This window comes from Nuphar pumila, chromosome 9 (assembly GCF_984573655.1).
Source record: "Nuphar pumila chromosome 9, dmNupPumi1.hap1.1, whole genome shotgun sequence".
In the NCBI taxonomy this organism is placed as follows: domain Eukaryota; kingdom Viridiplantae; phylum Streptophyta; class Magnoliopsida; order Nymphaeales; family Nymphaeaceae; genus Nuphar; species Nuphar pumila.
In genome coordinates, this window is record NC_143257.1 from 8,635,726 (window position 1) to 8,650,994 (window position 15,269).

A 15,269-nucleotide genomic window follows, 5' to 3' on the forward strand; every position below is an offset into this window, starting at 1 on the left:
CAAGCTAAGGTCGGGTCCTTCTTGATCTGCTTCGTTCAATGCCACAATGGATCCAGGTCCTTTAGGGTTTGTTCCACTCTTTGCCAATGTGGGTTCATATTTTTTAGGGTCTGAACCAATCTTTGCCAATGTGGATCCGAGCTTAATTAGATTTGTATCACCTTGTTAGTGTGTGAATCAATCAAATATATTAAGCTATCCAACAATATACCATGGTAAAAAAACATTAGGATTGTTGGAAATCAATACAGAAGTTTTTTTCTTTTCAAAGAAAAAGTTGACAATAAATGGAAAACTTAGTTTTTTATGAGAAAATCCAAAGAAAATATCGGTATATGTAAATTTTATGAATATGCAAATGTAAAACATTAAAAAGAAATTATTAGAAATACAAAAATATACATAAAATATACATGTCACATTAATATCATGATAACAAAAAGATAAAAATATGATATTTTCAAAATAAATGATTGAAAAATCATATTCTTTAGGGATTATACCGGTTTTTGAATGCAGGACAGAGGTTCACCAACAATCGAGCTTAGGTTCACCTTTCACTTGGCTTGGGCCAAGTACCAAAAGCCCAACCAAAGAGGGTTTGAACTTGATACAACAAGGTTGGAGAGAGGGTGCAATGTAAGAGATGTAAGAGAAGACCTAGGGAATAAGGAGAGAGATAAAGAGAGAGAGAGAGCCCTTATAGGGGGTATGTCCTAGAGAGAGAGAGAGTGAGAGAGAAAGAGTAGAGAAGAGAAGAGGGAGACGATTTTAAGAGATGAGAGAGGCAAAAGTTCAATTTTATTTCTTGATGATATTCCAAAAAACATTACAAGGGATTTATATAGAGTATAGAAGATAATAACACCTCTGCATAAGTTACAATCATCATGAAAATCTAAAAGTAAAAGAAGAAAATTTGATCATATACTAAAATTAGACAACTCTAGGTAACACCTCTCGAGCCATTTCCTAATAATAGGTAAGGCCTTCCCACACCTAAGTATTACCATGTTGACTTCACCAAAGATAGGGATACTGATTCCAAAGCCCCCTTTATTTCACTACATGTCCATCTAGGCACCTCTCAAGGAAAGGTCGACCTCCATGTGGGCCCCACTAGGGTTAGTTGCCCCCTCCACTTTTCTTGGATTTGGATCTCTCCAAGTTAGGGCTGAGTCCTTGATCTGCTCCATCCAATGCCACAATGGATCTGAGTCCTTTAGAGTTATTCTAATCTTTGCCAATATGGGTATGAATTCTTTAGAATCGGAACCAATCTTTGCCAATGTGGATCGGTGCTCAATTAAATCCATATCACCTTGTTAGTGTGTGAATCAATCAAGTATGGTAAGCTATCTAGCACTATACCATGTTTAAAAAACATTAGGGTTGTTGGAAATCAGTGGAAAAGATTTTTTCTTCTCAAAGGAAAAGTTGACAATAATTGAAAAAATTTCTTTTTATGAGAAAATCCAAAGAAAATATTGGTATATGTAAAATTTAGCAATATACAAATGTAAAACATTGGAAAGAAATCATTAAAAATACAAAATTATACATAAAATATAAATGTCACATTAATATCGTGATAACATAATGATAAAAAATGCGATATTTGGTTTTGAAAATCCAGCAATAAAATCATGAGATTTTTTTTTTTTAAAAGGTTGACATTTGTGACCATGGATAGAACCTGTGCTTATCTCTGTTGAAGTGGGCTGACTTGCACGTGGGACCTGAACCTTACAGGTAGGGCTGTCAATAGGTCGGGTTTGACCGGTACCAAACCCTATAGGGTTAGGGTTTGATGACAAATAAGAAGGTCCAATTAAAATACCGATTGAACGTGTGATTAATACCTGGAACCGGGTATGGTTTGTGAAATTTCATATCAGACCCAGTCTCGACCCAAGTTTCAGTTATGATTCACAATTTTTCAATTTACAAAATAAAATTTTACCTAGTATGGTTCATCTAATCCTTATAAGATGTGTATGTTCTTTTTATGGTGGGTCCGATTGAATCCAATGTCTGGACTCGGACCCCAAATCATTATCTCAAATCAGATATAAGTTTGATTTTACCCGGATCTGAACCAAATCCGACCCGTTCACACCCTACTCACACGCTGTGGACGGGAGCTGACTTGTGAACACTTGGTTCAAGTTGACTGGTCCACGAATGGGCCTGCCTTTGATTGGGTGCAAATGTGCAAGTGAAATGAGGGAGAGAGTCGAAGGGAGCGGCGATCAAAAAAAAGGAGGCGGCCGGAAGCAGCCTTTTGGTGTGGCAGGGGCCGCGGGGCGTTACGCGAGTGGGCGTGGATCCGGTGGTCTTGTCAAGTAAAAAAGAACCGTCCCGGGAAGGAAAGAGGCGTTGGAGGCCCTGCAGCTGCTCCAATCCAGGCATCTTCTCACCTTTTCTTTTTCTTTCTTCGGGACGGGATTCTTTTGTTGGTGGCCGGAGGAGGTAGGGGGGCCATGCAGGATTGAAGGCTTAACCGTGTCAGGGAGGGACCATCAACCCACCCCTCCTCTCCTTCTGTTTTCCTTTCCTTACCCAGAGAGAGAGAGAGAGAGAGAGAGAGAGAGAGAGAGAGAGAGAGAGAGAGAGAGAGAGAGATGCAGCAACCGCAACAGCAGCAGGCTATGCACCCAATGCAGCAGCAACCACCGCAGCAGCAGATTCACGCCATGCACCCAATGCAGCAGCAGGTGCACCCCATGCACCAGACGCGGCACCCGCCGCCGCAGCAGGCTTTACACCCCATGATCCCACCTCACCTGGCCGCTGCTCTGGTTTCCACCGAGCACATTCAAGCAGTATGCACGCACCCCATCCCTTATAGGCTTCGTCCGTCCCATTTTTGTTTTGTGTTTTCTTTTTCCCTTTCTCGATTTCGAGTCCTTGGTTTCTTGGTGCCAAAGTGATAACGGTTGTGATTGATAGGTTATTGTTGTTTTCGTTCTGTTGATTGTTCAGTACTTTATTTGTTTCCTTTTTGTGTTAGCTGGAGAAGCGTTTCTTTTCATCTTGTTTCAGATTTTTGCTCTTGCTATGATTGTTCATCAACTATACAATCGTTTCGGAATACTATCAAGGATTATGGGTATATGAATTTGTTGGGATATCGATAACATCTCACCTTAGTACCAAATATCACCGATAAAATCGCATGAAATTCCCAAAACATGAAATTGCTGATAAAATCACAAGAGATTCAATTTCTCACCTGCTTTCAATGTGTCACCATTTTAACCCGACTTGTCATGATGCTGTGCTTGTTTATTTTATTTTTTTCCTTTTATATAATCTGGATTTCTTTTTTTAAATTTATCATGAGATTTTTCCCCTGCTAAGAAAATCCCTACGCATATCTGTGACTATGCATCTGTCCATTCAAGTACAGTTGCCACGACATTAAGGGGGTGTTTGGATGTACTCAGTTATCCAAAAGTTGGGATAAGTCAGTATATTGCATTGGCTATGCAATTTCCTAGCTACGCCAAATTTTCTGAATATGTGGTACATCCAAACATCACCTAAGGATCAAAATGGCCTGCCTGTTGTTTCTACTCGGTTATTGGCAATTATGTTTCCGTGGATTAGACAACACAATCTTGGCTGTTAAAAGACAAGCTTGAATTGGCGAAATATAACATATTATGAAAATCAAGATGTCTGTGTATGTTAAAATAAAAAAAAAGGTGTATTTGATTTCCAATTTAGTTGCAGGGCACTTCTGGAAAGTATTGCTTGTATGAGGAATGAGATTAACTGTATTGGGTCCTGTTGGAGTTGCTTACTGTATTAAAATTAGTTCATTTTCTTTTTCATTGTCATTTTGTTGCTGGTTGAAATGGGGTTAATCATGACTTGGTGATATCAAAAGAGGAGGGATGACCTAGGAAATTGTCTCAGTCTTGCGTGGCTTATGTGCAAAAAAAAAACTTCATAGAAGAACAGATTTGAAGTGATTGTAATTTCAATGTTTTTGATCAATTTGAAGATTCATCATAATGCGATTTACAGTAATAGACATATCCCATCTCTGTGCAACAAACATATATTACATTTTTTATGAAATTTTTCCATAGAACTATGCACATAGAACCATATCCAAGGTTGTAAAAAGTGTATCATAGCCTGTACCGGTCGGGCTCAAAATACAATATGTATTGTATCATATCGTAAAAAATTGTATCGTGTCATTTTAGTATGCATTTGCATAAATTCACAATGTATGGCGAAAGGACACTCATATCAATTCATTTTATTCAGCTATGATGCGGATTTCTATACAATATTACTAAGAGGAAAGTGGTCGGTATGGGATGCTACTCTTGTCGTGTTTTGCCTGCCGTTAAGGTTTTTTTTTTTGGAAGTGGACATTGACGGATTGGGGGTGCCATGTGGAGAGAGAGAGAGGTGGTTGGAGCCATGTTATGGATCGAAGGTTCACAATTTGGATTTGGATTGTCTTGTTTTTGTTTCATGTCATCGTGGGCTGAGGTGGGGGGTGGATCGGAGGTTGAAGAGTTGGATTTTGGGTTGGGGTGGAAACAGTTAGGGACCATTCCATGTTACATGGTTTGTGGTGGGAATACATGTCGTTTGAAGAGAAGGCGGTAATATGACTCATGCAATTTTGTGACATGTGTGTGTTGACATGGTGTACGGACGGAAGCGGATGAGGCGGTATGTGGGGTGTGTTTGCACTGTTGAGGGCATGTAGGAGGGACAGAGAAAGAGCTTGCACTCTTTGTGGAGTTGTGAGGAGATTGCCTATAAATAGAAGGCCAGTTCCGTCATTTTGGACCAGTTGCAATAGAGATGATAAAAGAAGAAAATTGATGAAGTTGGTGCAGGTTCAGTATGGATTAACAGGGTGCAAGTTATTCCATGTTGAATGAACTAATGACTTCTTGCATTGTTTCGTCTTGTGGTGTTTCTTTTTGTTTGATAATTTAGTGCTTTAGAGAGGATGATGTGATTCTGGTTTTTGGCTTCTTTCACTCGGTATTGAGCTGTTTTAAAGTTGTTTTTTAATTGCTGGAAATGTCTCTGGTAGCAGCTGTAATTTACCGTTTGTTGTTTGTAGCATTGCAACAGCTTCATCTGTGTTTGCAAATGCTTGGTCTTGATTTAATTGTATTTGTTGTAGCTTGTTCGTTGCAGAAATTGACTGTGACATTGTTTGGATTGTTGCTTCTATATGTTGCAGTTGATGATAGTTCTAAGTAGGTTTGAAGGCACTGTATGACAAAATGATATTAGAAAGCAGATGTGAGTATTGATGGATGGTTTTCGGTAGACGTATCCTAGTGAAGTTGTATTAGTGTTTCCTAGAAAATAATTGTCTCTTTGCATGTGTGTCACTCCTTTTTTATAATATAATGCATGCCCTAGCACTTATTTACCAATGTGAAAGGAGTTGTAGCCTTTCTACAAAGCGATGTAAGTTTTTAGTAAGATCAAATAAGGATCTGCTCAGTAGAGTAAAAATAGGACAACTCTCATCATTATGACAGTTTCAGACATTACAATATCTTTGTGCAAAGGAAGCTGAAAGTTCAACATGGTTGTGACAAACCATGAAAGTGATAATGCACGTGCATTTGGACCGTAGATGATCTCTCTCTCTCTCTCCCTTTGTTTCTCATTTGTTGTTTGATGATGTGTGATCATACAATTGACAATTGTATGCATCTGGGTGTTGATAGGTGTAGACAATTGATGGTGAGTTTATCGGGTGAGGAACTTGAGATACGAGCCTTGTCAATTCTCTGTAGCTGAGGATTAGTAACGAAACATCTCATATGTAAGGCCTGAAGAAAAGTTAAGAATACGTACATAGTAACCAACTTTTTTTATTTGGCTATGCCAAAACTATTGTACTTTACAGATATGATACAACAGCTGATGTGGCTATTGGAAAAGTATTGTTTCTCACTATTTTGCTCATTCTTGTGACTGTTTCTTTGTGAGACTATCACTTGGGTGTATTGAGAGGCGTGCATGTTCAACAGTTTTGCATTGATATCATGCATGGTGTTGGCATACCAACACAAAATTCTTCATTTCAATAATCTTTACTAATTGTCTAAGCAAGCAGGTTAGCCATCGCCTCCAAGAGTCATCTAGATTCATATTCCATTGATAACATCATAACTCATAAGATGCATTTTTGACTAAAAATGTAACACATGAGAAGTGGTGGTCAATTCCATGAATTTTGTCACAGAAGCTTACTAAATCTAGAGAACATGAGTACGAAGAAGAAGGTAAACTTTATGAAGCAGTACCTGAATCGTTAGTTTCTCAAGGTGGTGGGATCTCTTTAGTAAGACACATAGACCAGTCCAGGTCATGCGGTTGCAGACAATCACTTTTAATTGTACCAAAATGGCAAAGTGGCATGGAAGAGCTGTATTTATGGAGTCATAACCTGTAAGCGCTTGTGGAAAAGGAATATGAAATGTTTTTGTGAAAAATGCTATTTTTATATGGTGCTAGGGACACAAAAACAAGACACGATTATTGGCTCAATATCGAAAGGACAGTTAAGTTTTACATGGGCAACATTAGCAAGAAATGTGCTTAGTACAGCTTTGTGTGCCTCTGCTTGGTTCTTGTCATCTTCTGAGAATCCAGTGAAGCAAATTATAGCAATTTCCAGCAATGACACATGCATTCATTTTACCTCCCATATTAACCCATTAAACTCAAAAGAATGGAGATTGGGTGCATCAATATCCAACGGATCCCAATAACAACACAATGATTTTTAAAGTCTTTAGTTGCAGGTTAGGAGCTCCATTGATTTTGATGTCACAGAAAAAGAGTTATCACACTTGTAACATAAGGTTCTCAAGGAGTACACAGTGGGATAACAAGCAACAAACCACATTTCCTGATATTTTCATATCACGAAGACTTATGGTATTTAGGTGATGAAGAACTTTGCAATGAGATAGCAGAAAAAGTTTCAGTACATCAAGGTGAAAGGATGTGTCTAGGTATAGTTGAAGGCAACTGAGTGTTCGTGTAGAGAATAAGTGTTGGATCCTATGTCACACGGACTCGGCTTGGGAGGCGACGCACCCGCGTCGACACGCCCCGACACGGGTGTGGACTCGGTCAACAGGTGTCAGACTCGGTCAATGCACCTGGACCGAGTCCGTCCACATTTTGGACTCGGTCAACTTTGACCGAATCTATTTTGTCCATTTTTAGGACAAAAAATGTATAAAAACTAAAAAAAATATCTTTTATATATATATTTTTAAAAATATATATACTGTGCAGCTGCACAGTCTTTAGCAGAAACAGTCTTTAGCAAGACTGTGCAGAGCACAGTCTTTAGATATATATTTTTAAAAATATATATGCATATATATACCTGTGTCCCCGTGTCCAAAATTTTTGAAATTGAGCCGCAACCGTGTTGCACCCGTACCCGCACCCACACCCGCACCCACACCCACACCCACACCCATGTGACATAGGTTGGATCCATGTTTGAAGAGTATAAACATGTCCTTGTCTTGGAAAGAAGGGGAGGGCTACACTTTCTACTTGCCAATTGTTAAGTAGGAAGCATTGATCCACTACGCTAGTGAAGTTGATGTTTTGCAAGACTTCAAGCTCCTTTTCCCATGTCGCTTCACTATTTTGGTGCATTGCCCTTAGGTGTGGTTTGCTGAAGGCCACCTCTTCCAGATCCATGTGAGGCATAAAATCCCATAGATGGTCCCATCTCTTTGACAAGCTGCCTGTCTTCACCACATCCTTCATCGGAAGTAAAGAGAGAATGCGGTGAATCAAACAGTCAGGTAGTGCACTTAGACAATTGGTTTCTCACAATGTTTTCACCTGTATTAACTGAATGGTATATATCTTGTCACACCAGTACAAAATGGAAGAACTAATTACGCTAACCGAGTTGGAAATAATATAAGCTGTTGAACTCTTTAGTTTGCACTATTATAAGAGTGCAAAAAGATGTATGAATATATACATCTTTTTGATATCATTTCATAAAAAGCTGTTTAAAATATTATAAAACAGCAGCTAAAATGATCATGCATGACAACTGTTAGCAGATGACCTCTCTAAACCAAGGTTGCCAGACGAGAAAGCGGAAGCGGGAAATGATACATGAAGCAAGAAACAATGTATTTTAAAATGTATAGGAAGCGGAAAGCATGGAATAAAACAAAAAAACAATATAAGAATTGAATTGAAACACAAATAAAAACTAAAAAGTGACTATTCTTAAATTTCACGATTTTTTAGTGTAAGAATTATTTTTTTAACAAAATCTATAAATGATGACTGCCAATTTAGAAAAAGCACATGGAAGTGAGTGGGAAGCATGGGAGGAAACACATAAAAAACATGAAAAGTAGAGTGAGAAAACATATAAGAAGACAAATGAAGCGTGTGGAAAGCATAGGAGAAGCGTGGGGGAATCAAGATTCTCATCAAGTTTCGGAAGCGACTGGTATTGCGCTTTCGAAGCGAGTTTCCGAGAAGCAGGCCTCCCACCTATCTATGAATTCCGGTAACTGCTCTAAACTTATAGTTATAACAAAACACATTCTTCAATGCATGTATCTACTTTTTGATGTCACTCCATAAAAAGCTGCTGGAGATCCATAAAATGACAGCTCAAAAGATGATCCCTAACCAGCCCAACGATCCATACAAGGGTCATATATCAACCTATCTCCAGTCACATTTGAAAACACAACCTATGATCGCATTACAGGTGTCTACTTTTTGATGTCACTCTATAAAAAGCTATTGAAGATTGTTAAAATGTATTGTGTATATGATAAAATGTATTATATATATATATATCTTTCTGTGTATGTAAACTGAAATACCCATCAGGGGTATTTCAGTCATTTCAGCATTGCAATAGGTGTCGGTCCACTAGGGACTGACGACTTCCCCTTTTTATTTTCTTTTTCTTTATTTTTTGACAGTTGTAAAAGTGGTGTTGGGAGCTGGTCCAACTTAGCTGTTGGATCAGCCTAGTTGGGCTAGCCCCTTGTGTATGGGAGTGCCTATTTAAAGGCACTCCCTCGTATTTAGCAATGCCTGTTTCTAAGCACATTTGAATAAAGGCCTATAATTTTTACTTGTGTTCTTACTCTCTTTTGAGAGATTGTGTGTTAGCCCTTAGTGGCTCTTTGGATTTGGCCCATTAGAGGCTTTTGTACTTGTGTGTGTGCAGCTTTGTAGCCACTTTGTGGCATTGTATTTGTGCACTTGTTTTTTCATTACATGGTATCAGAGCCTTCGGTGCTCTTGGGTGAAAGCTTGTACGTAAAGAGGAGGATCGTGGGATTGGTGGAACATTGGTTCGTTGGCTCATTGCTTTGGGAAGCATACTATCAATTTTTTCAACACTTTTTTTGCTATCTTCTCCTCTTCTTTCTTGTTTTTCTTATCTCTTTTCTTTCCTCCACTATGGTCGATAAAGAAATTATAATGGTTGTTCCCATAAAATTTGATGAGAAAAACTACAGCATGTGGGCCGCGACGGTGAAAAGAATCCTCATGGGTAAAGATTTGTGGCATTTTGTTGATGGATTTACATTGGAACCACAACCAATTCTCACAAAATTGGTTGTTGGAATCGATGGTGAATCCAAAGAAGAAAGCCGTAAGGGGATTGAAAGAGAAAAGGCGATGCTTGAATACAAAAAAGCCTATAAAGAGTGCGAAGTAGACCATGCCAAGCTTCTTTCCTTCTTTATAGGTAGTATGCATGAGGAGCCTTGCTCCGATATCCTTAAATTTGAAAGAGCTGATGAGACTTGGGAATATGCTAGACAAAAGATGTGGTACAGAAATGGGACCTCAAAGACAAAATACATAGTTGCAAACAAGGTGATAAAACCGTGAGGGAATATTGTAGTACCCTCAAAAGGCTTTGGGATCAATTGGCTAAACTTGAGCCTATATGGGAGACTCCTAATGATGCTCAAGAATGGAAGAACTACAAGCATGAGGAACAATTGTTACAACTTTTTAGAGGTCTTAGACCCGAATTTGAATAAGATTGGGTCAATATTATTTATAGGAAAAAACCTCTTTCTTTACGTGAAGTCCATGCTATGCATGGAGGAGACAAGATTAAGTTCTATGTCCGAATCTAAGGAGATAAAGGATAATGTGTTGGCTGTCTCAAGATCGGGTGCCAATACAAATGATTATAAATCACCACATTTTTCAAAACCTTACCATGAGAAGTCTATGTATGATGACAACAAGAAGAAAACTATATTGACTTCTCATAATTGTGGAGAACCGGGTCATATTAGACCATCTTGCCCTAAGTTTAAAGAAAGAGAAGACAAAAGGGTGGCATCCGTGGGAGTGTCTCGCGAAGAAAAAAGTGGAAGAAATGAAAATTCAAAATCTATTGGACCATGTTCTCTCAAATCATAGAGGCCCTTCATTCACTAATAAAAAAACTCTTCTCTTTCCCGTGCCGCGGTCTCTACATCGTCACCTCTCAGTAAGGTTTCATGGCTTTTGGATTCGGGAGTTTCATTTTATATGAGTCCACATTCCTCTTTACTTTCTGAATGTTGCACTAATTCAACAAAAAATAATGTTTTTACCGTCGATGGTTCCTCTCTTAGCATAAGAAGCATTGAAAATTTTGAAATTACTTTAAAATTCTCTATTCCAAAAGTTAGGTTTGTTCCAAAATTAAATATAAATCTCTTTTTTGTTTCATAAATTATCGACCATGGGTGTAGTGTCTCCTCATCCAAAATGTGTTTTGTGCAGGATCTCTAGTTCGGGAAGCATATTAGGGAAGGACATAGAGAATGAGACTTTTACTACATGGATCATCTTTTTCTTCCAAAAAACAATTTTTTTTATAATGTTCAAAAATGTAAATTTAGCTTTATGACATCAAAGATTGGGACATCCTAGTTTATCAAAATTATTTCACATACCCTATTTAAACAAATTTTGTAATAAAAAATTCTATTGTGAGGTTTGTGTTCTTGGCAAAATTAAGGCTCTTTCCTTTCCAAAAAGGAATCTTCTTCTCTTCTAAACCATTTGAATTAGTGCACTTAGATGTATGAGGACCTTCTCCTATTTTATCTAAAAGTGGTTTTACTTATTATGTAATATTTGTTGATGATTATACTGTATGTCACAGACTTTTCTAATAGGGCACCGCACCCGCGTCGCACCCGCACCCAGGCGGGTGCGACACTTGGACATAACTTCCTTTATGTTAGGTGAAGTCAACCACACTGAGGTCCATTTTTATCCAAAAGTAGGTTTAGTTAACCCTAATCAAGTCCATTTTTATCTATATTATATATATAAATACATAAATGCACACAAATACACATAGTGTTAACTTAAAACCGTTAAAATATATATATATATATATATATATATATATATATATATATATATATATATATATATATATATATATATATATATATATATATATATATATATATATATATATATATATATATCCTTCCCGCACCCCCGCACCCAAGTTTTTTTAAAGTGCCACACCGCTTCATCTGCACCCCCACTCACACCTATGTGACATAGATTATACTAGATACTCATTGATATACTTTCTTAGGCACAAAAATAAAGTTTTTGAGAACTTTAAAAGATACCATAACTTTATCAAAAACCAATTTAAGACCTAAATTTCATCTTTCGATCCAACTCTGGGGGAGAATTTATGTCAAATGATTTCAAAACTTATTTTGAAAATAATGAAATTATTCATCAAAGATCATGTGCCTATACTCAACAAAATATATTAGCTGAAAGAAAACATAGACACATAATTGAAACTACTAGAACTCTTTTAATTGCAAAATATGTTTCAAAATATTTTTGGGCTGAAGCATGCTTGAAGATTGTATATCTCATCAACTGACTTTCGTTATCAAAATTTCAAAATATTTCTCCTTATGATTTTTTTTTTCAAAATCTCTCCCAATTATCTTAGACTAAGACCTTTTGGATGTAAGTGCTTTGTTCTCACCAACAAAAATGATAAACTCTCTTCTAAAGCCATACCGTACTCTTTCTTTGGATATGGAGAGACTAAAAAAGGGTTTAGATGTTTTGACTTCAACGAGGACAAACTATATATATCCAGAAATATTCGTTTTCTAGAAAATGAAAAATTTTCTCAAAATGTGCCTAAGAAAGACTCTCAATATTATTTTTTGCTTGAGTTATTGCCTCAAAAGAAGGATGATTCTTTGTTTGAGAATGATTGAAATTAAGAGCCTCAATCAAATCAAGATGATGAAAATATTAAAACTGGATGACCTAACATAATTCAATATAGAAAATGAGAAAACGATAGTCAACCAAATGCCTTAGAAAGATACTCCACCTTAGAAAATCAACAATTTGAAGGAGTCACATGATCAGATAGGACTTTTAGACCCCCTGATAGATTTGTCTCATAGGAGTTTTTTTCACCACAATTTAGGGCTTGTCTAACTAAAATTTTATCTTATTTTGAACCTACCACATATAAACAAACCAAAGAATATCCCTGATGGATAAAAGCTATGAATGAAGAATTGTGGGCACTTGAATAATCTATGACTTGGGAAATATGTGATTTGCCTAAAGGTAAGAAAACTATAGGTTATAGATGGGTATTTAAAGTCAAAACTAAGTGTGATGAGACCTTAAAAAGAAACATGGCCAGGTTAGTTGTCAAAGGGTATGCATAAGAATACGAGATAGACTATGATGAGACATTTGCAACAGTAGCTAGGATGACTTCAGTTAGAACTCTCATTGGCCTATCTACCAAATGGATGTAAAAAATGCATTTTTAAATGGAGACTTAAAAGAGGAAGTTTATATGGATTCACCTTCTGGTTATGAAGTTTCATCTGGTAAGGTACTTCGATTGAAAAACTCTTTATGGTTTGAAACATGCACCCAAAGCCTGGTATGATCACTTTAATTATTCTATGTTAAAACTTGGTTTTAAATCTTGTTATACTAATACTGTCATGTTTGCTAAGAAATTTGATGCATGAATTGTTATACTTCTCCTTTATGTTGATGATATGATCATTATAGGTGAAGACGAACATGGAGTAAAGTATATTAAATGTATTCTTAAAAAATATTTTGAAATGACTGATCTTGAATTTCTTTGTTTTTTCCTTGGAATTGAGGTTGCTTACTCTCCTAGAGGATACTTGCTTTCTCAAACCAAGTTTGCTAATGATATTATTGACAAGTCAGGCATTACTGATGAAAAATGATGGACACACCTGTAGTTATTAATGCCAAGATGAAGATTGACGATGGGACACCTCTGGATAATACTACATATCGCCAAATGTTGGCACCCTGGGTTATTTAGCTATCAATAGGCCTGATTTGCGCATGTAGTTCATATTGTTAGTCAATTCCAAAATTCTCCCGCCATAGTTCACATGAGTGCTGCTGTGATAAGAATTGTTAGATATTTACAAACCTCTACTTCTAGAGGTCTTTTGTTATCCTTTTCTTCCTCTCTTGAGTTGATTGCTTATTCTGATTCAGATTGGGGAGGAGATTCAAATGATCGATGCTCAACTACTGGTTTTTATGTTTTTTAGGTGATTCTCCAATGTCATGAATTTAAAAAACAACAACATAAATATTTTTATCATCCACTGAAGTCGAGTATTGTGCAATGGCTATGACAACATCAGAGATTGCTTGGTTGTGAAGATTAATTGAAAACATGAGCGTTCATCTTCAGACACATTCGAGACTATCTTGTGATAACAAGACTGCAATGTACATAGCTGACAACCATACATTTCATGAAAGAACCAAGCATATAGAAATGGATTGCTACTATGTGGCTGAAGAATTTCTGAGGCAGACCATCACCGTATCTTATGTATCAACTAGCAGACTTCTTCGTCAAGGCGCTTCCATCACCTTGATTTTATTTTCTTCTTGACAAACTTTCGGTGATCACACTATAAGTTTGAGGGGGGTGTTAATATATATATATATATATATATATATATATATATTCAAACTGAAATACCCATTAAGTGTATTTCGGTCATTTTCAACATTGTAATAGGTGTCAGTTCACTAGGGACCGATGACTTCCTCTTTTTATTTTTATTTTTCTTCATCTTTTGACTGTTGTAAAAGTGGCGTTGGGAGCTGATCCAAGGACCAGCCCCAACAGCTAAAACGGCTGGAAATCTAGCCCAACAGTTACTTGGGCCAGCCCCTTGTGTATGGGAGTGCCTATTTACTCCTTCCCTTCTATTTAGTAATGCTTGTTTCTAAGAATATTTAAATAAAGGCCTATAATTTTTACTTGTGTTCTTAATCTCTTTTGAGAGATTGTGTTAGCCGTTAGTGGCTCTTTGTATTTGGCCCATTAGAGGCTTTTGTACTTGTGTGTGCACTTTTGTAGCCACTTTGCGGCATTGTATTTGCGCACTTGTTATTTCATTACAAAGATGTATAAAATGACGGCTCAACAAAAAATCTTTAACAAGCCCAATGGTCCATATAAGGGCCTTAAATCAACCTAGCTCAGGTCATATCTGAACCTATAATGACATTGCCTGGTGTCCAACTAACAGGATAGGTCCTACTGTACATACCCATCCATGAACTACCTTAATTGCCTATTTATATTAATTGATTCCTTCCCTACTAGCTCATCAAGCAGTGGTGACAAGAAAAGCACGGAAAGCCCATACCCATACTGAGAGCAGCCAGTTTCATGGAAAAAGGGTAGTGCTCAATACTATCTGCTTGATGATATTCTTCTTCTTACAATTTATGCCGATCTGAACATTATACACATCACAACTCACAAGTACTTACCTCTTTATATTTACACAAGGATGCTGAATATTGTAATGAAATGGTGGTCTTCAACAAATGCACAAATAACTCACAAACAAGTGTCTATTGGAGACACTACAAGCATGACCCTTGAAAGGGTATAAAAGGAAGAACACTTGAAAAATAAATAATACTTTATTCATGAACAAAATGCTTAAGAAGCATTGTCATTTACACTGAAGGGGTTCACCCCTATATATACAAAAAAGTGGGAGAGAGAGGAGAGCTCATTTTGAGCTCTCCAAAAGAGACGTTGGATTCCAACGTCTCTTAATATAGCTGTTGGACTACAGTCCAACAACATTTATTATTATAGCTGTTGGACTATAGTCCAACAACATTTA

General features: G+C 37.0%; 1 protein-coding gene across 1 annotated transcript in view; it reads left to right on the forward strand.

Annotated features, from left to right (window-relative positions):
- The first annotated feature begins 2,250 nt into the window (after positions 1-2,250).
- LOC149828378 (GRF1-interacting factor 3-like) overlaps positions 2,251-15,269 on the forward strand; it is a 50,006-nt gene continuing 36,987 nt past the window's right edge. Inside the window, exon 1 of the mRNA XM_090016831.1 lies at positions 2,251-2,825. Within this exon, the coding sequence (XP_089872957.1) occupies positions 2,625-2,825 (201 nt within the window). The 5' untranslated portion in view covers positions 2,251-2,624. The remainder of the gene's footprint in view (positions 2,826-15,269) is intronic.